Here is a 27,366-nt window from a genome sequence, read left to right on the forward strand (position 1 = left end):
ATGGCAGACATATTTTCAAGAGAGAAATGATCACAGGAGATACATTTAAATAGAATAAATCATGTACAAAATACTGCCACACAGCAACTGGACCATGTGTTGTCTTACAAATAGACCTTGTACACTTGTGTCCAATTGTCTTTTTGTTAGTTTACTGGAAACTGATAAATTAATTTTATAGAATACTCTGACCACCCGTTAAAAGCACTCCATAGATATATTATTGCCTGTAGGTGTGTAATAATGGTGTCATAATTGCCCAATGAAGCCTCCTCACTGGTGTATAATCTGTCAAGTCCATATTCATTAGTGAAACAGCATCCCAGTAGCACCCTCTACTGTTTGCACTCTTTAGGGTCATGCTGAGGATGGTGTATCCTCATCCTGAGCATGTATGCAGCAGATATGATGCTAGAATATTGAAAATATTGTCTGGTTGAAATATCCTGTACTAAATAGCATTCTCAAACAAGCACTGGCGTTGCCAATAGGTTTCGCATTTGGAAAGTTGGAGCTATTGGTTTTGTAAATGTCATTTTATATTTATATATCGTTATTGGCATTGTCAATAACAATATATAAATATAAAATGTCATTTACAAAACCAATAGCTCCAACTTTCCAAATGCGAAACCTATTGGCAACGCCAGTGCTTGTGTTACTGGGGGCCAGTTCTGCAGCGGTTTTCTTTTACTGGGGGCCGCTTTTGCAGCAGTGGGGGCGGTTTTGCAGCGATAGGGGACGGTTTTGCAGCAGTGGGGGGCGGTTTTGTTATTGGGGGCTGGTTTTGCTGAGGTGGGGGCTGGTTTTGCAGCGTTGCTTCCATATCGGCCTCTAGTAACAAAAGTAGCATGGGGGTAATTGGTTACCAGTCCGGCCCTGTCCTCAGAGATGCCCAGAGGTATTAAGCCTAGTCAGTACAGTTTGATTAAGGTTGTGGAACGACAGGCAATTTGGGCAAAACGTGTCTCTACTTGCTTAGTGTCTTTGATGAATGCTTAGTTTTGCAAAGTCGAGCTAAAGATGGCACTACCGCTACTTTGCAGTATTCCAAACTTGCTTGTCGATTCTTTGCAAATATTTGTGCATTTATTCAGGGTTAAATATAATCCATAAAAAGTTAATCTAGATTTTTGTGAGGTGTATGTTTTACCCTCCCTAACTCATAGTCCTTGTATGTTGCTATGCAAACTTTCCCGGGAGAATGAATGAGTGTTCAATTCTAGTTGAGGGCTGAGTGAAATCTAAGGAAGGGCGGGCCTGTGGGGACGGGGGATGGGGGATGGGGGTGGTGCGTGGGCTTGTCAGTTCGGGAGTGCATGGTCTTAAATGAACCCAGACTTTGTTACGCATATTTGTCACACACAGACTCACTCACAGCCGAGTGTACCAAACATAACTTAGTGTGTGTGGAAAGCAACGGTGGGAAGTGGGGTCGTGGTTGTTGTGTTTGCTTGAACGTGGAGCCAGTAAGAGAGACAACGAGAGAGCAGCTTCGATCGTATTGGGTGTGATGTTAAAACCACGGGCGATCAAGCCTCAACAGGCCAACCCTCAGCATTCTCTAGTGCCTGGGGGCTGTTGTAACATTGTCAAAGCAGGTCCGTGGATGGGGGCCCTGCTGCAGAGGCCTCGTTGCATTGGGTAGATCACACGCCCGAATCCCAGTTGGGCTGATGCACAGCTTCCTCCTTCCGGGGTCGATAAACGTGCCATTTGAGCGGGGTTGGTCTGTTTGTCTTGGCAGGGCTGATTTTAATTTCAGTCGCAGAACATTTCAGAAAGGTGCGCTTTCCCCCAAAGTACAGCAAGAAATAGTTTTTACAATTCTAACCAACCAAGTTCTGGAATATTTAGAGAACATTTTTAAAGTTTTAAAAATATTGTAAAACAAGATGAACATGTTCTAATGTGACGTCAGTGCACAGTCCCTGTGGCTGCTACCCCGAGGGAGCCGCTGAGGGCAAAAAAAACGAAAACGTCAGGATTAATTCGCCCTATTATCAGCCTACACGTCCAGGGCTTTAAGGGAAAATAAAAAAACAAAAAAGGCACCGAGACGGGTCCCATCGGGCTCTCCATTGTTGCCCTCACTCTCACGTGAAGAAACATCATCTGAACCCTGCAGCAGACCTCTCGTCACTGCCGCTGAGGTCACTTGAAAGAAACTCGTAAAAGTTCTTTCAGTCTCAATTCAGAACTGAATCATTTTCAATATTATGAACAACGAGGTCATCGTTGTTGCTGATTTTATCTTATGCAAATAACAACCCTTGGCAAAGCCAATATTTCTGGCTTGTATGTGTAATAGCTTTAAAGAGGCAGCCGGACGATTAATCAAGACGTACTGAACAGAAAATGGTGCCTACAAATAGAGGAAGGTAATGCCAGGGACAAGCGGCTATCGGAGGCGGAGATGGATGAAGCCAGGTTGTGCTGAGAACAGAAACATCTAAGAATGAATGCGGCATGGCGATTCTAGGGTTGTTGCAAGCGACTCAGTGATGTTTCAACACGAACTGTAAACAATGACCGGAAGGTACCCACACGATCATATTAAAAAATTTAAAACCCGTTCCAGAAAGGGGACGGCACAGTTCTTAACGTGAAGCCATTCCTGAGAGAGAAGCCTTTGTTAACTGCTGCAACTGAAAAATATAACCACTAACTTGCTAGAAGCAGCGAATTGGAGCCTTCTTAAACGGGAGATGCGCGGAGGGAAGCCGGATGGGGTCGGGAGAGCCTGGTGGGGGGGCGGGAATGCGAGATTGAGGGGAGGAGAAGTCGGATGGGGGCGGGAGAATAGGGAGAGGAGATGCACGTGGATGGGGGCGGGAGAGCCTGGTGGCAGATGGGCCGGATGGGGGCGGGAGAGCCTGGTGGGGGGGCGGGAATGCGTGCGAGGGGAGAAGTGTGATAGGCAGATGCGCGGAGGGAAGCCGGATGGGGGCGGGAGAGCCTGGTGGGGCTAGGCGGATTAGGGAGATGCTCGTGCGTGTGTGGTCACGTGACCCGCTTTTGTGGTCACGTGACCTCACATGCACTGTAAAGAAACCGCAGTGGAAACCGCAGTGGTTTGACTATTCGATCGAGCCCATGAATTTTCGCCATTCCATTCGCAAGCGAATGGTAATAGGCGAAACCTAAAAATATCACAACTTAAGATAATGATAGCAAACCTACACCCAATGGGTATTTTTATGTTCTGACATACAACAGTGAAGCAGCACATATGCACGTGTCTACTTCTGGTCATATCTCACTTCTGCAGAGAGGCACTTAGGTTGGGCTGGAAGAGTAGAATAGCATGGTCCACACACAGCTCATGCAACAAGCATTTTAGTCTTTCTAATGTGGAAAATATTTTCAGCTTGCAGTTACCTTCTAAATAAGATTTCCCTTCAGCAGGATTGAAAAAAAATCCTATCCTTTTTATCCAACACCAAAGCTAGAAGAATATGTAGTGCCTGGCTGGTTCACATCAACATTTTGTGAGCATTTAAGGCTGACTTACGAAAAAATGAAACATGCTCCTTCAGCCACAATTTAGCAAAAAACACATGCATTCAGGTGGGGTTTAGCAGCTCCATTCTGCTGGGATGCCAGGGACACTGGCACTCCAGTCCATTAAAAAAATCCACGATCAAATGCAAAATAAAATCCATCTTGTTCATATACATATTGATCAACTTCAATTTAAATGGATTTGTCTGACTATAACTTCTGAAGAACGTCTTACCAGCAAACTTCCAAATATTGCAATTATTTGCTTCTTTGTGGTAAATGCTTATCAATACTATCTTCCTTGACAAGAGGAAATAAGGCTAAAACATACACGGTATGCGAAAGACCAAACTCGACTCTGATCTTTCAGCAAATTGTAAACTTATCTAACATAACCGCGCTTGGTAAAGCTATTGAAATTTGTGTATCTTGACAACTCATTGCCTACACTAGTAAAGAGCAGCTCCGTTTATATTATTAGTCTGTTTTTCAATCCGGCTAAAACCCTGTGATGTACAAAATTCAAATCTAAGATGGGGTAAATAGAATACTTGATGGGTGACTGGTTCTCCTCCTTTCTAACTCACCGATCCTCGTTGGTGAAGATTGGATGCCGTCCCTCAGGCAATGCTGCAACACCCGCCAATATGCTTCAAAGTTTTATGTCAGTAGCCACGCTGCTCAGCTGGTCTCGACTTAGTTATTCGAGAGACTGGAAGTTTACATACACCAAATGCAAAAGTAACAAATGATGGATGGAATGCTGAACAATGCAAACATTCAGCCCCAGGGTTTAATCCATCAATATTTTTCTCACCATGCCACCCCAGTTTGGACCCAGCCAAATGCAAATCAGTCTTGACTCAGTTCCTCATGGGAACGGCCCAGTCAAACTGCCAAGCCAGGTCCTCCCTGGACCTAAAACAAGCATCCTGGGACCGGTTTCGGGGCATCAGCCCTCATCAGCCAGGTGCAGTGAGCACAGGACCCACGTCTGAGCATACCTATCCCATTTAGGGTGTCAAATGCAAAAGAAACAAATGATGGACGGAATGCTGAACAATGCAAAGTCTACACACACCAATACATGCATAACATCCAAATCTTTTCAAAAACTAAAACTGATAGACATCTCTCCTTCTATCCATTTCACCCACAGAGAAATATTTAGGCTTTGTTCTGGAGTTCTTTCTTACATCTCTCCCTACATAAATAAAATGGCCAAGGCTGCCAAATATCACCTTTTACTGTGGAGCACCCATCTAAGAAACTGCTTCTTAGATAGTTAGATATTGGTTATCTTATACTTGGACATACGCAACTGGATTCTTTAGGTATATTAAAATGGTTTGGTCTGGGGACTGAATCAAGCACTAGTGGATACACTAAATAAAACATTGCTCATTACTCACAGTTCAGAGTGCTGCTGGAATGTAAGAACACAAGAAGAACTATGTTGTTTGCCTGCGGAAGGAGAGATAGAGGACTGTTCTTGCTGTGATTTGTGTCTCTGACTGTAAAGGCTGCGTACAGGGCCAGGGAAGTGGGTTGCCTCCTGAAAACAAAAATAGAGAAAAGGTTCAAGGACATCTATGCAATACCAACCAGCAGAAGAAGTTGGAAGTAAATGTTGGTTGTCGTACTGACTGGGGACGAGCAAAAACATTTTCCCAAGTGAATTTCTGGTGTGTTGCACCGAGGCCTTCCAGGGTGCTTGACGGGCTTCTCCAGTGGGGGAAGGAAGACACCCGATCATCCTTTTCTACAGATCGCTCAGAGGCGACATTCCTCAAAAACAGTATGTGGCTCCAGCGGCCTGGGACCGAGAATTGTGTATGCCCATTTCAGATTCAAACTAGGTAGGGGAAATAGACTGGTGTGCAAGCTCTCTTGTAATAATATATTTAAATTCCTTCATTTTCATTTTCTCCACCGCACTTACGTCACCGCACACAAACTGAATATAATGGACCCCACCAGTGTGGGGAAATGTACCAGGTGTGGTGTGGTTGGGGACACGTTTCTACATCTAGCGTGTGAATGTGCTCAAGTCCAGGGATACTGGGGACAGTATCCCTGGACAGTATCCCTATCTAATGCGTAGACAGTGCCACTGACTTAAGCATCCATCGAGATGTGGTGAGAGTGGTGATTCGGCCAAATGGTCACAAGATCCCCTACACACTAGCTCAGCTGGACCTACTGTTGGCAAAACGCCAAGCAGCCGTCGGGTGGATGGGGACAAGAGCGCGGACTCTGGAACAGTGGCTGAGGGATTTACTAGAATGCGGTGTGGCAGAAGAGCAACAAATGAGAGACACGTACAGATGAGGGTGCAGCTGATGAGATATTGTCATGGGCACAACTGCTTCTTAAGTTTCAAATAAATGACGAATCAGGTTCCGACAGCGGTTCTGAAGCATCTGAGTGACTGTGGTAGGGCTGTGGATTCGGCAAACATTTCACAAAGCTCAAGTATGTATGTGTGGGACTCCTTGTGTACTGTACTTGCAAATCTAGTTCCCATGCATTTCACGTCATGTATGCACGGCACCCAGAGCCCAAGGGATAGCCTCTGCCTATACTATTCAATATTTATAATGCTTGTATAGTTTTATGACGAAGAAGACTGATTCTCTTTTAACTGCTAGACTATAAACTATTTGGGAATCGGATCACCTGCACTGTATGTTTTTCTGTTTTGGTCACTAATAAACCAATACAAAAACTTTAAAAAAAAATGTTTGGGTGTTTTGTCCATGGAGCAAGTTTGAGGACATTTGGAGCACCAGAACTGAAGTTACAGAACTTTGCTACAGGTTATTAGTTTGTACTTAAAATCAATTCACATTCTGAAGGACCAAGCCAAGGTCCAACTGTTCCCCTAAGAACATGTGACTTCAGCTGGCACGATTTTCAGGTTCCATGCACTTTGTGTTTTGTGCCGCAAGCAACAAATCTTCAGCAGCAGCTCACAAAGAAGGTATCCAACCTTGTGGAGCTCTGCCTGACCCCAGCCTGCAGGCTTGACCTTCTGATGAATTCTGACTGCCAGAAAAGTTCCAAGGAAAATCGTACAAGTGAGAAACAGAACCAAAATGTGCCAGTTGGAAACAATCTCAGCTGCTACAATTTCAAGGTTTGTCGTACGCTGAGCATTTTGCAGCACTGCATGTAGCTTCGGGACGACTGCAGAAACAGCATCTCCAACCTCTAGAGTCCATCGCAGCCACAGTTTCCCCCCTTGCCAGGGTGGTGGATTATGACCACCAAGAAAAAGTTAAGTTCAAAGGTTAAATATTTGGCAGTGGTGAACCACTTGGCCTGGTTTGACTTCTCTCCATCACCAGTTGGCTCCAGAGGTGTCTACAATCTGCTCCCATTCAACCCATATAAAAAGATTTCATGAACCTTTAACTGTCTTTTTGGTAATGCTGTTCATGTACAGCATGTATTCCTTCTAAGGAAGACCTCGGTGCATGTACCAGGCTCCAAAAAGTAAGTTGAATGTTTCCTAAGGGAAACCTGTTTGTACTCCAAAGTACTAGATTGTGTTAACCATGTGGGGCTTCAGGAACATCTAATTTGAATACTGGGGTCGCTCTCGTCGGTTGCTTGACAATCCAGTTTCCAACAGCCTATAACTGGGGCCATCATTTCAACAGTCTGAAGTGAATTTAGGATTAAGGGCAACTTAATAACGTTTAGACCTGATTCACTTGTGAATTAGAGTTGCCTACTTCTATACAGCTAGCTGTGCCTATGCACCGGCATGGCCAACGGAGCCATGCCGTGTGTTTCAAACTACGGTTTTGATCAAGTTCACACTTCTGGAAGAGTCTTGTTGCTGCGATGCCTAGGCATACACATATCGAATGGGAGTGCTACCAGAATAGCCAGCTCTATAATGACTGAGTACATGTTTGTAAACACAGAAAGCTTTTAATGCCACACGACCTCCTCATAAGTCTTCTTCACCACATGGGTTCACTATGTTTCTACTGTGGCGAGGAAGACTACACTCGGAGTTATGAAGATTACCGGTAAGTAACCAGGGTATTGGGGGCGGAGCTTGCCATGCTCCAAGATGGCTGCTTCGTAGCACAGCTCCGAAGCCCGACCATTATTCCTAAAGGATCCTGTCACTCAGCCCGAAACAATCAACACATCCAAGCCTGTGCTTGCTGGGGAGCAGATGTGGTGCACAAATCCTGCTGTTTCGACTTTCCAGAGTCGCCAGTGAGCCGAGATTGAGCTCTGTCAACAGCCTGGTGTGTGGCCCTGGAGCGCAAAGGGGGAGAGGCGTACGGCGGCCCTGCGTCGTGTCGAGCTGAGGTGTTCGGTTGTTGCGCAGAGAGTCCGGTGCCCCCCGCTTGCCCAGAGACCTTACCTCCTATTCCTGAGCTGCAGCGGGAGAATAGAGCGTGAAACTGCTGAAGGATACGCTGCTTCTCCTGGCCGCTGCTTGAAAGTAAAAACGGCAGTTGCCACCGTCTGGGTTCCGACATGCCTCGGAAGGATCGGGACCTTGTGAGATAGAGTCCTCACCCAGGCCAGACTTAGCACTACTGCCCCTTGCTGTAGAGAGACCTCACTGCGCCTGGCACAAGGGCTCGCCTTGCAATGGAATAATGCAAGAGTAGAGGCCTTTTTCCTATCCTGGCACTACTGCGGAGACCGATGTTGGGAGACACTTTTGGAGCCCATTTGAACCTGGGTACATTCACTGGGGGGGACGTAATTGCGGCGATACAGGCGGATCGACTGTACAGCCCAGTGAAAGGGTCACATGTGGTTAAACACATATATTGTCACTGGGAGTTTTTTTGCTCTGGGTGCACAATATACGAGGTGGTGTTGATAGTGGCTTCTTCCCCCTCCTCTAGTGCACACTGACTGTGTGGTATGGACTCACCCTAAACCTCAGACTTCACACGGGAAGGCCAAGGTCGACAGTGGTTTCTACTGCTGCCCTTGCTTTTGACTATCATACGCCGTGGCTGCTAAATGACCAGCGAGTGTCCCTGATGTTTAATAACACCTGTGGGTGAACCATGAGCACTCTGTCACGCCGATCGCTAAATTTGCTGAGAGCTGGCAGTTGGTTTCACCTATATTTTGCACTTTGGCAAGAATTGTCCGTCCAGGATCTGCATAGCTTTGGATTACGATGGGGTGCATGGACAAATCACAATCTAAGCTGCAATTCGAACCTCACAAAACACCCAAACGGCAAGAGCTAGATAGGAGCGCCTCGGAATCTGGCTCAGAGGCGGGCGACTCCACAATGGAGCCAGAACTGAAGCATATATTGTCAGCAATGCAGCATAGCATGACCCAAAATAGATGGCAAAATTGACACGCTCACATTTAGTAAAGACAGAATGTTGCAACGACTAGACAAGCATACGGAGCAGCTTGATGCTGTGGTACAAAGTACGCAAGTTCAGGCCAAATTGGACAAGATCCTGCAGGTGGTTCAAAGCAAGGCAGAGTATTTGGAGGCACAGTCCAGGTGCAACAATATTAGACTGAATGGTGTTGCTGAATCCACCAACATCCCAAACATGGAACTGTACGTAGAGCACCTCTTAATCACACTATTCAAGGAGACCTTTTCTTCAGTGTTTATTGTAGAACATGCCCACAGATCATTTGCCCCCAGGCCAGTCCCGGGGTCAGCTCCAAGAACCAATCATCACAAGCTGTGTAACTACAGGGATCGGGACTCTGCCCTTTGTAAAGCCAGGGAGCTTCAGGCACTACAATACAAAGGAAAAACTATTTTGTTATACCCTGACTTTACACAACTAGTTCAAGATGCCCGTAGCCAATTTCTGCATATGAAGAGGAAACTGCGAGAACCGAAGCTGGACTATAATATGATGTCTCCTGCTAAACTGCGCATTCAGGTAGATGGGGAATCACACATTTTCACAGACCCGAAAAAAGTAACACATTTCCTGAGGGAGAGGGAGCAGAATAAGCCCCAAAAGGGAAAATCAGACTCAACAACGGCCGTGGGAGAAATGGACTCGGACAATGAAGAGCAATATTTTATACAATATTGCTCCACACTACGTATTGCTGTTATTCCCCTCTACAGTTTGTCGGACACAAAGTTTCTGGGAGGTGTACGGTATCTGTCCGGATTTATAGCAGTTTTGTTGGGTAATGGCATGAGAGGGGCCAAGAAAACAACAAAAATAGTACAGAGTTCCCCAAAAGGATTTAACCAAGTAAACTCATTAAGACCTCTCTCTTAAAATGTGTGATAGAGCAGGGAAAGTGGGAGTCCCTTATCGGAATCAAGGATGCCTCACACAAGTCAAAGGTTGGATGACAACTGTCACCCCACCCGATGTTTGTCCAGTGACATCATTGGCTATCCTGCTCCTTCGGCAGGCTGGCGATGCAATGCCCGTCGGGCTGCACGAAAGTGCTGCACTTTAGCGGAGATCTTTTATTCCTTTAGCCAATGAGTGCATGTGTGTGAGGGACCTAGGAAGTGCAATAAGTGAGCGTGAGTGAAGATAAGTTAAAAAAGGTCAGTAGAGTCCAATAGGGGAACCTTTAATAGCATGGCTCACTGCCTTATTAAAAAACCGTGAAAAGTTGAGGGGTATTAAGGCGTGACGGTAAGGGTAATCAGGCTTTATTCAACCCTCAGTCCGGGTATGGTCAACATGTTTCTTGCCTCTAAGGCAATTCATCAGGACCAATTGCTCATAAGATTGCTCATGAATTCCTCCAACAAAAATCAGGAATCAAGTATACGACCTGTAACGTGTCGCAGAATCAACCCTTCATTGAGGCCCTCCCTGGGACCGCAGTCCCTGGTCGGATTGCAATCCGGCTGACCTGGTGGGGCCAGTGCTATGAGGTAAAGTACCTGATTAGCAGCTGGCAAGGCGTCTATCACCTACCCCGTCCACCTAGGTACTGCCGCAGGATCGCCGGTAAAAAAAGAGCCTGAGAGGGGCCAAATCAGGCTGGGATCTGTCTAATTGCTTACTGCATTGATGTTGCATCACCGAATCGTGCTGTTGACAGTACTGACCAGTGCATAGATGTATGGGATACTTAAGATTGGGGGCTTACACTCTCATTGGATCAATTACTTGCCTTACTGGGCTACACGAAAAAGTTAAAGAAAGACGTCAGACGTCTGGGAGCAATGGGTCTACTGCTTGCTAAGCGTTGAATAGCCATATGTTGGGCTAAGGGATTGGTCCAGAGATATGTTATACTGCAATACACATTCTGAAATGTATAATGAGCTATTACAGCCTCAGAGTCGCCCTAAAAGTTTTTGGGGGCTGTCTCAACAGTGTTTGGTGGGTAAGGAAACTGGGGAAACAGAGGGTAATGACGCTGATTAGCTTTGCTTACCGTCCATTTATTTTTCAGCTTAGTGAATGAAGCTATGGAGTGGGGTACAGTGGGATGTGGTTTGCGTAACTTATTGTGAAGCATATATCATATTTGTATCCATGCTGCAGATCATTGACTCCCTATGGTGTATCATCACTCTGATCGTTTATATTTGCTGTTTCAACACCTGCTATGAGTATATATGACAGACAGCCATCATTATTGTATATTGTCAAGTACTAATGTAATACTGCAAAAGCATTAAATATAATTATTTTAAAAAAAGTTACTAGTGCATTACCTCCTAGTAAGTCTTACTCGCAACAGGAAAAAACGCAGTAAACCCATTTGGCGATAAAGACTACGCTAGTCGTAATGAGGATTACCTGTAAGTAACCAGGGCATATGTCTGCACTTCCAATGCATATTTTTCTAATGGATAGTAAATCTACACCTGTGTTTCCTTGCAACATCTGAATTAGGTCTGTTCTTAAAAATATGTCTGTGGGTATGGATAGCCAATGGATATGTGTACTTTTGTGTATTTCGCACCAGTCACTTTGTGGTAATATCTTGTAATAATGAGTGGTCTTAATATGGTTTTGCAGGTATTACCACTGTACTGACCATGTCTACAATCATCACGGGTGTGAACGCCTCTATGCCACGCGTCTCCTACATCAAAGCTGTGGACATTTACCTCTGGGTTAGTTTTGTGTTTGTTTTCCTTTCTGTGCTGGAATACGCTGCAGTGAACTACCTGACCACCGTCCAAGAACGAAAAGAAAGAAAACTAAGAGAAAAGGTAAGACCACCTACTCTTAATTAATGTATTAGGCACTCAGCATTTTAAATATTTAAGAAACGTAACTTGCTCACCGATAACACTACAGATTATTTTATTGGATAGTTAATTTAATACTTTGTAAGTTGAAACATTGTAACATTATTTCTATCCACACATCACATCATTTAGGCAAGGCAGCTTAAACTTCTCTTATTGACAACTAGTTGTCACTTGATTCTAGGAATTTCTTTTTTCATCTTTATTATTTCAGAAGCATTTTGTTATGTTATTGGGAGTCTTGTTATGTTAATGGGAGCCTTGTAGAGCACTCGGCTACTCTGGCAGAGTGTCCCGGCGCTGTACAGATCTGTGGAGGCATGGCTAAGGAAAACACAGGCCAACTTCTGTCCAAACAGCCAGGTCTTAAGCCCCTTCCTAAAAGGAAAGCAAGTTGTCTAGTTTCCCGAGGGAAAGGGGCAGTTTGTTCCATAGTTGAGAAGCCAGCAATCTGTAAGAGTGTCCTCCAATGCGCGCTCGTTTGGTTGCAGGAACAATGGACAGCGCTTGAGAGGCGGATGGTAAGGATCACGAAGGAAAATAGAACCGCACTTTTCTCCTTAAGTAGACAGCCCCGGTGCCATGCAGAGATTTAAAGGCCGTGATAAGAGTCTTGAAATAAATCCGTTTACGCACCGGCAGCCAGTGAAGCGAATTCAGAAGAGCCGAGGTGTGAGCCTTACGGCTGGGGCCAAAAATGGCCCTTGCCGCCGAATTCTGTACAGATTGTAGGCGTGTAAGGAGATATTCAGGGAGGCCTAAGTAAAGTATGTTGGCGTAGTCCAGCCTAGAACCCATCAGAGCCTGTACCGTAATCCTCCTGTGGGCATGAGATAGAAAAGGAAGAAATTTCCTGAGGGTTCGTAGAAGGCCAAAACACTGGCCGACTACACTAAGAATCTGGGGTTTAAGGGTCAGGCCATTATTAATTTTTACGCCCAGATTTTTCGCCATAGAAGTGGCAGATGATGGAGGGTACATATTGGTAGGCCACCCCGATTTCCAGTTGGCATCAGCCGAAGAAAAGAATCTCTGACTTATCAGAGTTACATCTTAGCTGGTTCAGTTGGAACCATGAAAAAACAGCCTCGAGGCAGCTCATGATGGTATCACCGGTGAAGTCTGTGTTCTTATCGCAGGTGAAAAGAAGCTGCGTATCGTCGGCGTAGGATACAATCCGGGCTCCATGAGATTCCACCAAATCAGCCAAGGGAGACATATAAATATTAAAAAGAGTGGGACTCAAAACCCAACCCTGTGGGACTCCCACATCCAGCGGAGGAACAGGAGCAGAGAAAGGGGGGGCCCAAATCGATTGTTGGCGACCAGATAAGAAAGACTCAAACCAGTTGAGTACCGTCCCTCTCAGACCACTCTCCTGGAGTCTTGAAAGAAGACGGCTGTGAGAGACGGTATCAAAGGCCGCAGAGAGATCGAGGAAAACCAACATCGCCTTCCCTCCACTGTCCAGAACCTCTTTTATAGACTCAGTGACTTCCAGTAAAGCAGTCTCTGTGCTTAGGTTCGAGCGACACCCGGATTGAGTGTGATGGAGAATATCTCGGGTTTCAAGGAAGTTCGAGAGAGTAGAGTGGACATCTTTTTCCACAATTTTAGCAAAGGGAGGGAGTAGCGAAATTTGTCTGTAATTAGAGTGTACGAGGGGGTCCAAAGTAGGTTTTTTCAATAGCGGAAGGATGTGAACCATTTTCCATGGACTGGGAACAATGCTGGTTTCAAGAGAGGCATTGAGGACCGGATTGATGATAGGATTGATAATACGTGCCATCTTGGCCAGTAACTTTGCGGGGCAAGGATCTGACGGAGAACCGGACTTTAATTTAGATAATAGATCCAGTGACATTTGTGGGGATAAAGGAGGAAAAAGTGAGAGCGTATGGCTCTCCGGGAGAGAATGAATCGCGGAGAGATTTGAGCCAAAGTCTCTTAGAGAATCAGTTGGCACGAAGGAGGCCTGAATACTTATGATCTTATTAGCAAAAAAACTAGCAAGTTGTTTGATCCATAGCTCTGTAGGTGAAAATTTAGAAATTAAAGAAGCGAGGGAGGTGAATTCCTTGACTATTATGAAAACTTCTTTGCTAATATTAGCTGCAGATTCGATTCTTTGGGAGAAGTGAGATTTTTTCTCTATAACAATAGCCTTATGATACCCTTTGATAAGTTCCTTATATATCTCTTTTAATGGGACATCATAGCTTTTGCGCCACGCTCTTTCGGCTTACTTACAGAGCCTTCTACTCTCGTGGAGCGCAGGGGTGAATCAAGGTGCCGAAGCACGCAAATTTCTTTTAGAGCGGATAGAGAGAGGCGCTATCTCGTCAAGACGCTGTGTGAGCCATGACTGAAAAAGAACTAAATCGCTAGCCAGCTCACCTGTGAGCTGGCAAGGGTGCATAGCAAAAGATTTCCCCAGCATGTCAGCCGTGACACGATGATAGGAACAAGACTGCGCCGTAGACTGCGAGCCTGAGCCAACACTGGCCACTTTAGAAATGCGCAGAATGTAAAAATTCAATAAATAATGATCAGACCAGTCAGGGGTAGGGAAAGGGAAGAAATAATGGGAATTGAAGAAAAAATGTGATCGAGGATGTGGCCTTTATTATGAGTAGCTGAGAGAATATAAGGAGACAGACCAAATGGGCTAGTCATGTCCTGAAGTTCCATGGTATCAGTTGCGTCTGCAGTATCCATATGGATGTTGAAATCCCCTAAAAGTAGACAGTGCTTAAATTTCATGATTAATGGGGAGATGACGGTATGAAGTTCATCATAAAAGGAGCCAGAATGGCCAGGTGGTCTGTAAAGCAATAAACCAGCACACGAGTGATGAGGGGAAAAAGATATACAAAAACCAAGTGACTCCACCCCAGGGATATCCTCAGTAATGACAACTGAACTAGAGTAGCGCCTATCCACCACAATAACGACTCCCCCTCCCCTACCTATAGCTCGGTCTTTTCTCACCATATAATTATTTAGAGGAAGAGCATTAGATATATCCGGGCTCAAAGAGACGCCGAGCCAGGTCTCTCTCAGAAAGAGGCACGCAGGCTTAAACTCGGTTAATAGGTTAAAAAGATCTTGGGCATGTTTACCCAGGGACCGTGTATTGAGTAGCATACAGGAGTAGTTATTTTGATGGTTTCCCATGTTCGTCACCAAATCAGAGGGGTCAGCGGAGCACGCAATGTCCTTACTAGCTGATATGTTATGAAGAGTCCAGCCGCAACTTGCGCAGCGTGAAACATCCTTGGGGGTTATTAGGGACCACGAGACAATCGCATCCCATATCTCCCCTAAAGCTTTTTAAAAAGCTGGGATCATATTTGTGAATGATGCCTGGCGTAATGACTAGAGATCCATCTGTAGGGCCAGGCCCTGTCGTCTCCGGGACGCGGACGGGCGCAGATGGGCTTACCTTTGGTGCGCCTTCGGCGCGCATTAGGCGCGCCCGCTGCACTCGTCCACTGCACGTCCTCGGAGGCATTCAAATTAAATAGGGAGGGGGAGGTGAGTCAGAGGGCACTAAAGACTAGCGTGCTGACCTTAGTTACCCCCAAGATGGCGGCCGCGCTGCAAGCAGCGTGAAAACCAGAGTGCAGAGTCAGGTAGGGCTACAAAACACTCGCTGTAGTGTCAGCGCACCAAGAGATTGAGGCAGTAGCTTTTAGTTACACCCACTCCAGCACTAGCTATTACTCCTCTCATTCTTTCTCTTACGACAGTCATCCAGTTCCTCATAGACATTTAGAGAGACACCGATCACTTTCAACTTTTGAGACCCTGCATATGATTTATCACTTTTATTAAATTCCAAAAATTACAAATGCCTGAATTTGACGTCATCTTTACACTTTAGGCACATAGACTCCGGAGTTAGTCTCACAATGGTTGACAAAACCAATATGAACACGGATAAGCTCTTGTAAACTCAATGTGGCATTGGTCAATACACATGGGCTTAAATGTGCACAGATGTTGCCAGATTTGTAAGACATGGCAGTTGTCCAAGAAGTCTGGGGGTCTGATTACCGCTCCACTGCCACAAAGTGGGGTTTGTTTGATAGGGCATTGTTGCTTTCTTGCACCCTCCTACCACTTTAGGTGACACATATGCTAGGTGATGACACCACTTAGCCCTAGACATACCACTCAAGAGGACTACTACAGTGCTAGGCACCCTGCTGGAAATTTTAGGCAGGTCAGTTTCTTTAAAGGGCTGCTCTCTATCATTGGAATCAACTTCATTTCTACACACATGAAAGACATGTGAGAGGAGTGTTTTAATAAACTACTCAAAAACATAAGGGGTTTTCTAGAAACCCCATGATGCAGAAATGATACATCATCTGAACGTTCATGATTTTTGCTTATGAGCTAATGCTGCAAACAATAGTAGGGCTGAGCTCCCTTGAGCTTCTGTTAAGCCATCTCGTCCAGGCCCCTTGCACACTATCAAAGAGGGACAGGAATCTAACTAGAGGTCACCCACAGGTGATGTGATTGACTATGTGATGTTCCTTCAGGGAAAGATCATTCAGATCCCATCAGCCGGGATTCATCAAGGAGTGATATGATCAAAAGGCCACTTTAGCTGGCAATCAGGAAAGTCAGGATTTTCTCATTATGGAACCTATAAGACCATGTATTTTGGAGGACAAGTGGATCAGTCCTTTACATGACCCTCAACAATCATTTAATAGCCATTGGGTCTGCAAGAGTGGCTCACAGGGTATTCTAAGTTTGATTCAAGTCCTAAGACCCACAGTGAAGATGGCTGCAGGCTCTGTGGCAGTAGACTAAGATGAAGAAGAAATAGAGTCTCCGTCCGACCAGCTGGGAGAAGACAAAGATGACTCGGTGGAGAAGGGCAGCTCCCCTCTCTCCTCATTCGTTTTACATCCCCACATAAACATCCATGCAGCAAATAAAATGTATGGTCCTGGTTTGGCAGTTCTCTAAGCCATTTGCTTTAACTCTTTGATTTAGGAGATACAGTGGTAGAGATTGTTTAGTCTGCCATTTGCAATGATGCCTGAAGCACAGCAACTTATTAGGAGTTGAGTTTAAAACAATGTTATACTAGGTAGCTCACTTCCACTACTGAAAATGCCAAAGGTACGTAGTCACTATAGCCAAGATTTGCTGGGTTGGCATATTGTACATTGCACTGAACTGGACGAGACATTATCTGCCATACCTAAAAGTGTGATGTTATGCATTGTGATCGAATCGAGGGATGGTGTAGATCTTTAGTGCAACCTAACCAAATATGTATGTACAGCTGGGTTGGGTCCATGAGTTACTAAGAGAAAAAACTGATGAGTTATTGCTTAAATAAAAAATATTATCCAAGCTAGATGATGAGGAAGACTTAGTGGTGGAGGATATTGCAGGGAGATGCCATTATTGAAAGATGATCTATAAAGCGAACTGATCCTCAAACTACTTCTAGCACAACAGCTTGGAATATATCTTTGTGCTCTACTGTCTATATTTATTACAATGTTACTGCCATATGATAGGAACCACAGTTTCCTTTAGGTTTGCATGAAATTCATACATTTCAAAAAAAGAAAAAGAAATATGTAAACATTTCACTTTATCACCTCTGACTGGAGCTTCTTCATTTGTTTGCAGTTTCCTTGTACATGTGGTCTTTCTCAGCACCGGCCAAGTATGATGGACAGTAGCTACAGTGATGGGGAGGTGAACAACCTTGGGCACCGTGGATCTGAAAACGGAGAGACAGAAGATAGAATAATGGTCCAGCTCGCTCTTGGCACAGAAAGGCATTCCAACAGGAGAAAAAGTCAACGATACGTCAGCATGCGCATTGACACCCATGCCATTGACAAGTATTCACGGACAATATTTCCAGGAGCATACATCCTTTTTAACTTGATATACTGGTCCATATTCTCCTGAGAGTGTACCATTTCAATGGACAATCTCTACGCAGAGCACTTGGTTGTTGGAACAAATTCTACATTTCATGTGACGCCACAGGAACTTGAGAGTGTATTACTATGTTTCTCCAAATAACAGACAATATTGCTCAAGGAACAAGGACACTAACAAAGCCTAGTAACTTATTCTGTGTTCCTGTTCAAAGAGCATCCGCAGTGTTATCATGACATTCTGATGCTACAATACTTTTACAACTTTGTCTTAAATGAAATTTGCCACTTTGTAAGAATAATCTATGTCATATATCACAGTTCTGTACTTCCTGATCTTTCTGCTCCTGGGCCATTAGGAGAGATTGAGCAGTGCCTGTAGGTTCACCCTTTTGTTACCTAATCCTACATATACATGGACAATATGGTTTTAGGGTGTGTTGCTCAAGAGGATCAATGCTACTAAAGTTGTTAATGTGCACAGGGCATACAGGCTTTGTAAATTATCTGCACTGAGAGCTTTATTCACTTCAATGCTTAAATATGCGAAGCCGAGCGTTATCAAGATGCGCCGGCGTCCCACTTGGTGTTAACACAAGTGATCGACAAGCAGTCTGAAATAGGCAATAATGGAGACCAAGCAAACTTATCATGTGATGATACCATTGAGGTCTTCTGAAGCATTGGCATATTGATAGGCATAAAGGCAAGGATGTGGTCTACAAGGGGGGATGAGTAGCGTAAACAATTCTGCTTCTGTTGCATGTGTTTTGGTTCAAATTACCGATTAAATAATTGATGTGAGTCATATCAGATCAGATAATCTAGCTATATTTAATACAAAATAATTATTTCAGGAACCATCCTTAGATCTCATTTTCACATGGGTGCCCTATGTGGTACAGAGTGAGAGAAGTGAAATAGAACACTTTACATTTATTCACATGACGTTTCAAACAAATGCCAAATACATTTATTCTAACTATAAACCTTTAGTCAACATCTGAAAGAGGTAAAAATTAAATGATTAGTTATTTTGCGGATCTCCCCAAGAGAATTTTCATCCCATGGCTTTGACCTCCTCTTTGAGCTCAGCACTTCAGGAGCGGATCTGACAGGCATCATAATAGAGAAACCCCCATTTTGAGATGAGAGGTTAGGGTAGGACAAGAACCCGTTTCAGAGAAGGTGAATTATATGGAAGGATGTGGTGTTCCCTTATGTGAATGGTATGGAGTCACCTACTGATGCCATTCATCCTCATAAATCTCGTATACCTATCATTTCTTTTGTTTACAGGGCTCATTTAGGTACATTTTGCAGTTAGTACCTAGCTCATCAAAGGAGGACATGCATTTCATTGACTACTGCATTTGTACACTTTGCATAGTTTCCTTTCAGACCCAACCACACCCTCTCTCCCTTCCTGCATTAGTGATATTGTCCAAATAAAATCAGAGATGGTCTTAACATAAGTGGGACCATATGGGAATTAGATAGTGAATGTGTACCGAGCAATGAAGGTAATCGTGCATAATGAAGACTCCAGTGGGTGGGGGGAGGGGGCACCTCAAAAAAGATAAGATGGTTAAATATTTGCAGACCTTAAGCAACCGATCAAATAATATAGGAAGGTGGAGCCAGAATGTGCAAGTCTCCTTTAGAGAATTAATTGTTTCTAAAATGTTTTCCTTGACACAGTGTGTTCAAGATTTTCCAATAGATGGTGTGTACGATGTCAACTTAACGTCTAAAGATATTGCCAGTGTGATCACGAAAAAGTAAATATAGAGAACTCAAGGAATACCTTAGACCACAGCAAAACAATTGATCGAATTGACTTTGGTAACAGAAACTGCAGGACGGCGATGTGTTTTCTCCTGTTTTGTCTTTTTTTCAGGCAGATCCCCAGGAGGACTTATCTTTTTTCTTTGATATTCAATCAGTATGTTTAGGGACTAGAACATGGCCGAGCAGCACCTAATGAGACATCCTAATGAGACATTGAACTGCTCAAGGTAAATTGATGAGACATTCAGACACATTCAGCTCAGAATGCGTCGCTCAATGTCTTTCTTGTTTCACCCCTAAGCCTCAACAACCATGTAATCCCTGCAAATGCACCAGGGAAAGGGCCAGATGTGGAAAGTTCAGAAAGAAAATGGCTCTAAAGGCCAGATGTAGGAATTGAGTTTTCCAAATTGTGATTCTTACCGAATCCCAATTTGGAAATCTCAATTCCCAATGTGTGATCGTTTTATTTTTAAAATAGTGATTCCTAGTTAGTCACAAGCCCACCTAAAGCATGACTATTAATGAGGTGGTTCGCAAATTGCAACCCACTATAAATCACAGCCATCACAGAGATGGTGGCCTGCTCGGGTCAGCAGACTATCATGTCTGTAATTGCTTTTTAATAAAACAGACTTTTTCTTTAATGCAGCTTGTTTGCCTTAAAGGAACTAGGACCACATTTAAAAAGAAAACTTTCTTTCTCTATTTGCTTGCCTCCTCTTAAACAATTTTTTTATGTTTACATCAACAAAGGGAAAAGGATTGCTATTTGCGAATCTTTGCGAATCACAATTAGGAATTCACAATTACTAATGTATGAAATAAATTCAGTTTCATTTAATGATTCCTAACGGGGTCGTGATCGACCTACCTAAAGAATATTAATGAGGTAGGTCGCAATTTGCAACCCCATAAGGAATTGCGGCCATCACAGAGCTGGTGGTCTGCTGGGGTCAGCAGACCACCATGTCTTTGATTGCTTTTTAATAAAGCAAACTCACTTTTTTTTTAAATGCAGCCTTTTCCTTATAGGAATATGGGATGTATTTGAAAATAAAAAATGTAAGTGCGAAGTTTTATTTTTTTTAAGTAGGTAGTGGTCCTTTGACCACTGCCTGCTCTTAAAAAATATTTGTTTCAACATTCGCAGACAACTCCTACCCATTATCATGATTATCACCACCCTTGAGGTGTCGGTAAAAAATTGTTTTGTGACCATAATTCTATCACAAAGCATTCATACAAACCACTGCTGTTGGTATATGATAGAGACACCCTAAACACGCACGTTCCAAATACTGAATCACAAATCCAAATTTTGATTTGGTAACAGGTTACCGAATAGCAATTTGGCTGTTGTACATTTTTTTAAAAAAATTTGCAGTCACTAATAGCCCAATTCTGCATATCGAGCCAATTGCAACTTCAAAATAGGTTTTGTACATATGGCCCTAAGAGCTTTATGGTTTTTGTGCTCCATAGGTAGGAAAGAGTCAGGCAGGAGGTGGCGGCGGCTGGCTTGCCCTGCCTGTAGAACTGGGCTTTTAAAAAATTGAGTAACAAGTTTTGAGACAGAAAAAGCAGTGCCGGTTTGGACAAGGGTTCCTCATTAGCAGACTTTTTTTCTTTTCGAGTATTAAACAGCCATATATTGCTGCTGATTTTCAATGGTAAACATATTATATGTGTGCTTCTTTGTACACCTAAGGTTTTAGTGGGGATATAGATGGCAACAGGGAACTTGAAGAAGATTCAATGATACATTTGATATAATTAAATATTTGATACACTTTTCATTAGGTGGGTCATGAAGCAGACTGTGAAAGGAACGCAGCTGCAGCACCCCAGACAGATCTTAGACAGGGGTAATGGAAATATAACTTGTCCTCATCCTTTTCTTGAAAATTCATCCTTGGGTAAATACTGTGTCCTAATTTTAGTATCAGCAGTCCATCAGGGTGCTTATACTAACAGGAATTGAAAAAAAACAATAAGTTTGGTATACTGCAGGTTTTGTCTACTTTGTACTTTGTGTTGTATTTAAAAAAAAAGAGACAACAGCCCAGTGGCAGCTGGTAGGGAGCGGTGGCGGGGGAGGCCTTCACCGCTCAAAGAGGGACTGTGAGGCTGTGCATTTTCTCCACCTAAGCTGTACAATACAGCCTGTGGAAAACATGCAAAGTGCGCATAACGGTTTGGCCAGCCGAGACGTCATGCGCAACTAAGGTGCAGTCACTACTCCTCCTCCCTCGACATCAGGGGAGCGAGGCTGCAGGGCAACTGCAATACTAAAAATAAAATGATAATTAAGTTCCGTTATTACCATTTTTTTGTTTGCACTGTTTTAAAGCCTTAGCGAAGGAGCCGCTACTGCAGCAGCCATACACATATTGATAGAGAGCAACATATGTAGATATTCATGGCTACGCTGAGCAACACACCTACAGACATCTATGCTTGCAGACCAATACAAAGACACCACACACACAGAACACCCACATACAAATTCCCACAAAAACAGATTTACAGGTAACAATGCTGATACCTCACAGAGAACACCAGATACGCAATTGACTATGCACACAGACTTATAGGCATGGAAATACTATTCACAGAAAGAACAGTTAGAGGCTCCTACATAAAGATGTACTGGCAACCCCATTATACATGCATGATGGCAGACAGCATACAAGCAAGCTTACATAGATGGACAGGGCAACATATAGATGGGCAGGCAGAAGGAGGGACATATGTATGCAGGCTTGATTAACACTTAATTGTTAGCCACTCTGCTCCAGAAATCAGACTTGAGGTGGAGAAAGAGTTGAGTGACAACGTTCGTCCAATTATTGGCCTTTCCTTAGCTAATGGGAAATGGCATACTTTAGCCTCTACGTCCGTCTAGTCATAAAAGTATAAAGCAAAGTAAATGGGGGAGCTGTTGGCAAAGGGAAAGTCTTGGTCAATGTGACAGAAGGCATGGCTACCTACGTGTTGAAATGTCTGTCGTCTGTCCCCAGTCAGTTCTTATTTACTACAGACTCTCTCTTGTACCTGGCAACATTACCAAGGGAAGATGGGCAGATCTGAGCACGCCCTCAGGATTACAAGTGGTTGGTGACAAATCTGAGCACATCCTGAAAATTGAGAGGCTGTGGGTGGCAAATGAGAACCACTTTGTGATGAGTGACTTAAGACTGCTGATTATTATTGAGTAATTTGGATAGTATGTGAGACTACAACTAGTTGGCACAAGTGTAAACAGTACACGGGAGGTGCAGGTGAAGCACTGTGACCTTTTTCATAGAACGGCTGGTAAATGTTTATTAAAGCTTCCCAGATGTAATAGTAGTAAAATTGTGATTTATTTACTAACAGTTTCTGTGCAAAGAAACATGAGAGATGAAAAAGGAAGGGTAAATATTGAGACGTGTAGGGCATCTGTTTCAGAAACAAGTAGGAAGTGGACATAGAAGCCAGACCTAGTGGTCTATAAGTCAATTGTTTCAAAAAGTGTCAGTATAAAAACAGGGAAACAATACAACTGAGAATGCAAAGGTAAAGTTTAAGTCCAAGTGTCAAATTTCCATGAGTAGTTCTGTACTCACGCTGGTCCTAGGTAGAGTGCTCATTGGAGAAATCAGTTCTATTGGGTTTTGAAACGCTTCATCCATTTTGTTCACCCAAGTTATTGTTTTATTTGTGTGTGTCATATACCCTTGCTTCAAGCAAATGTAGCAGTTCCAAAATAACAGATGCAACCTCTGGGACTGGCCTGCCACATGTATGGTTACCCGTTCTCTCAATGTACACTGAACATGCATCAGTACCTGGGCGTTTTTGTCATCTTAAAAAGAGTAGGTGAAAATATTGAATCATTTTATTATGCTATCTAAGAATTAAAGAAATAATTGACCCATAAAATCATTCTACCTAAAAGGCTACAGGGAGCAATGGCAGAGACCATGTTCACACGGTCAGTTAGATTCACTGACATTGAGTCAAGAAAAAAACTTTCCAGCACAAAATTAATAAAAACAGGAGATGCTACTAAAGAAGCATGGGATGAAGCTGAACTCCAATCCGAAGTGAAACTCACAAGTTAACCAACTGAAAAAACAATACTTGCACGTGCAACACTGGCTGATTTATACTCATGTCTCTATAAGGATTGATATTCATACAGCCAAATCTAAAGTAAATGATTCATCAAACATATTTAGGATCACACTTGTGTTCTCGTTGATGCCTTTAGAAACATGCTATGACAAAAGATAAAACCTATGTGCAAGGTTTAGGATCATAGGCCCAATATGTTCGAAGGTTTTGCTTTGTGATATCCAAATAGCGAATCTGTGGAAATAGCTAACAGGGAATCGCAAAATGATGTATATGAAACAGTGTAGTCCTCTGATAGTGATTTTGAATGATTCAAATAAAAATTAGCAATTGAGGAAATCGCAAAATTGTGATTTCCTAATAGGAAACTACAAATTAGGAAAAGTAATTTTTTTTATAGAAATGAGTTGCAAATGCAGCCATGCCTTCACCCATGTCACCCACCCGACACCCTCCCATGGCACAGAGGAGCACAGAATGTTCACTTAAGCAAGCAACCCGCCTCTGCTTTTCTTTCAACCCTCACTGCCTTACCCCCATTCCAATTTACCCGCATGTGGTAAATCAAAGCGGATTTGTCCTCAAAATATAAACACCCCATCTTAATTTGCCCCTGGTAATGCTGGGCCCACACGTTATTCCCCATTCTGGGGGGAAATAATCATAATAGATGGATCTATGTGCAAGGATACTGGACAGGAAATGTTACTAACAGCGACATGGTTTCCCTGCACAATAACCCACCCACTTTATACCTGGGGCCTAAGTGGCACAGCTTTTTGTCTAACACAGCCATATTTCTACTCAGTTGGAAAGAGCACTGCATGTATTGCTCATCAGCTTACATTAGGTAATTTAATGAAGGTCTTCTCCATAGCCCAGGGTTGACTACTGTTATAGGGCATGGCATTACGGATACGGTGGCCAAGCATGTGTAATTTCCAAATAGGTGTTCGAATTTGACAGCTTTAGTTTTCGATGTGGTAAATCATAGTCCCCCTGTAATATGGGTAAAGCATTCCCAGGACCATGCAAGAGATTTCGTGACAGATATGCAGTGGCTGACAAACTGTGTCACTATAATGTGGAAAACTTTGGCAAAGTTTGAGGCATGCATTGTCCTACCAAGCGTTTAGGTAGGATTCACATTGGAGCTGTTTCCAGCCACTCCAATTCCAAGCTGTAGTTGTTGGAAGTTACCTACTGTGGCACCGCCAACTCCACTTCCTCTCATTGGTTAATCCACTTTAGTATTTGCGACCCATCCACTGCATGCATGCAAATGTGGGAAAAATGTTTCTGTGTTCATAAAATTACAAGGTAAGCTGTCTGTGATCTGTCTACTCTCACCTCACACATGGGATTCCCTTTGACATATGTAGAGCTTGACCACGTAGTACAATTACATAGGTGTAAATGTATATACACCTTGAAGGCAACCTCTTGTGAATGCCTTGAAGGCGTAGAGCCAGCCATTTTGATTATAAAATATCTTAAAAAACAATAATGTTTTTATGAAGCAAGCCCATTGTGTTCCAAAGTGATATTTTCAAGGTAACTAAACCCGGTTACAATTTCACTAATTCAATGCAGAAGCCCCAAAATAAATGATAAACTCTCTTTAAAAGAGTTGGCAGATGTTATTTATAACATATATTATTGTGGTGGGTACCTATCAATTTGTTAATGATTTTCAATCCTATTAGTTAGCTATAATTTTACTTTAGGTGTCTCAATGGGAAAATAATACATTTATTAACCCTCAGCTTCAATCATAAAAAACACTCAAAAGTCACTCCATATTAAATGTCAGAAGGATTGCCCGAAACAACAAAATTTGAACTGATGCAATAATACGTTTGGAGGGGCCATGTAGTTAACATTGGTTGGTCACATAATCACATAATGTGTCTGCTGTTACCCAATGTATGCACTTTTTGGTGGAAGTGCACTCCATAAGTAAACGTTAACATAACATAACTGTTTTTGTATATAATGTGTTCTCAGAAGATTCCACTGTTGTGTATAAATGTTTTTATGACTGAATGTCACAATAAAAACGTATATGTTTATTTTCCATTATGAAGCCTATGCCTAATGTATTACGAACACTACTATAATACAGTATGGAATTCATTCGAAAGTATTGACACAATCTGTTGAATGTTAAAAACAGTTACTATAAGTATCTGTCGAAATTACACTAAATTACATACAAATATTACAAAATACTCAAATGATTACCCCCCCAGGAAATTCTTTTTGATGATATAAATGTCTTGAAGCAAGCTTTAGATCAGGGAGAAGCTAGTAAGATAAAGTAGATCAGATACCACACATCATTTAATTATTTCCCTGGACAAATAATTGATTACAGTTAGACCAGTGCATTCCCGATTGTACAATACCTTTGATAGCTAGTCTCATAACTTTAGATTTGCACCACAAAAGGGGCTTTTGCCATCTTGGACTTGGAACTTGTAAATAGCATTAAATCCACACTTATGAAATATGTTTCAGCAGAAGATGGGGGGTTTTATACAATCATAACTGCCATGCTTGTTTTACCAATCTTTGTAAGATAATAGCTACCTAAAATGCGTCTGCATGAAGTTACTTTTTTAATCTTTTATTTGTAAATATTTCAAAATAATTTATGTACATTGCCTCCAATTTCTTATAACTGTTGTAAACTGTGAACTGTACAATGACCACATTCAAATGTGAAACCGAAATGGACCTCTAAGCAGCTGATAAGGTGTTGAATTATTGGACTCCTGTTTGTAATATGGAAATATGTTATACTCTTATGTGCAATAAAGTCACCTTGATTAACGAGGTAGATGCCTTTCCAGCTTTTTTCGAGACTTATACAATTGGACAAGACAAAACATAACATCCTTGAGAGTGTCTTTATTAAAACGAGCATAAGTATTGCAGAAAACTAATATCGTGAATCATGGAAGGTGTGGCAGCCAACTTTACCCTGCGTCACACACACACACACACAGTGCATCTCCAAATGGAGTCTGCCTTACTGCCATCAGAAGACTGGAAACCCCACATACAGCTAACTAATGTAATTGGGTGTGTGAGACCAAATCCAAAGAAGGGTGAGGTGCTTAATGATCGTGGGGCATCTCACAAAAAGTGATAGACTGGCATCACACACCACCAGGTGTCATGCTTCATCATCTGCCAGTCCTCACCCTCCAGAAACCTCGTTTGGTGGAGGACGGGCATGCACCTGGAGACAGGGATGCACATCTAAGTGAGTGGGGGCCCAGAAAGAAAAAAGGTGAGTATTAAAAGGCCATCACAGTACACCCATAAATCCTTTATTCGAAAGGGAGACTGTGTGGGATTAAAAAATGGAAAGTGTGGTGAGTAGGGATACTATCATCCCGTCACCACTGTGAAATTTTTAGAAAAGGTCAACATGTTTCTGCCACTTGTCCTTATGGGTACTTGGCATTCATCAGGACCAGATTAAGTAGGGGCTCCAATCTTACCAAAAGCGATTTGGTAGTGCCACTCTGTGGGAGTAACCACTAACACTCTCCACTGGCTGGGTCCATGGACCTGTAGTGATATATAAAGAAAAGTGCAATTTACTGACACATTATTATTAAAGGATTTGGTCTGTAACTATTTAAATCCACATACCAAATTGTGGGCTGCAGTAGTGAAAGTACCAGTTCTCAGTGATTATGCTGAAATCTGGAAAGACTCAAATGTAATGTCTTACCCTTCTAGAAGGACGACTTGCCCCATGGGAGGGGGAGGGTTCAAGAGATCCCTGTG

The 27,366-nt window shown here is 43.0% G+C and overlaps 1 protein-coding gene across 1 annotated transcript in view; it reads left to right on the top strand.

Moving 5' to 3' along the window:
- The window catches only part of LOC147707821 (gamma-aminobutyric acid receptor subunit rho-1-like), a 477,030-nt gene extending 458,644 nt beyond the window's left edge, over nt 1–18,386 (top strand). The window contains exons 9-10 of the mRNA XM_086925248.1: nt 11,487–11,683; nt 17,390–18,386. Of these exons, the coding sequence (XP_086781374.1) occupies nt 11,487–11,683; nt 17,390–17,677 (485 nt within the window). The 3' untranslated portion in view covers nt 17,678–18,386. The remainder of the gene's footprint in view (nt 1–11,486; nt 11,684–17,389) is intronic.
- The last annotated feature ends 8,980 nt before the right edge of the window (nt 18,387–27,366 follow it).

The sequence above is a fragment of the Lissotriton vulgaris genome, chromosome 6 (assembly GCF_964263255.1).
Source record: "Lissotriton vulgaris chromosome 6, aLisVul1.2, whole genome shotgun sequence".
Classification (NCBI taxonomy): Eukaryota; Metazoa; Chordata; class Amphibia; order Caudata; family Salamandridae; genus Lissotriton; species Lissotriton vulgaris.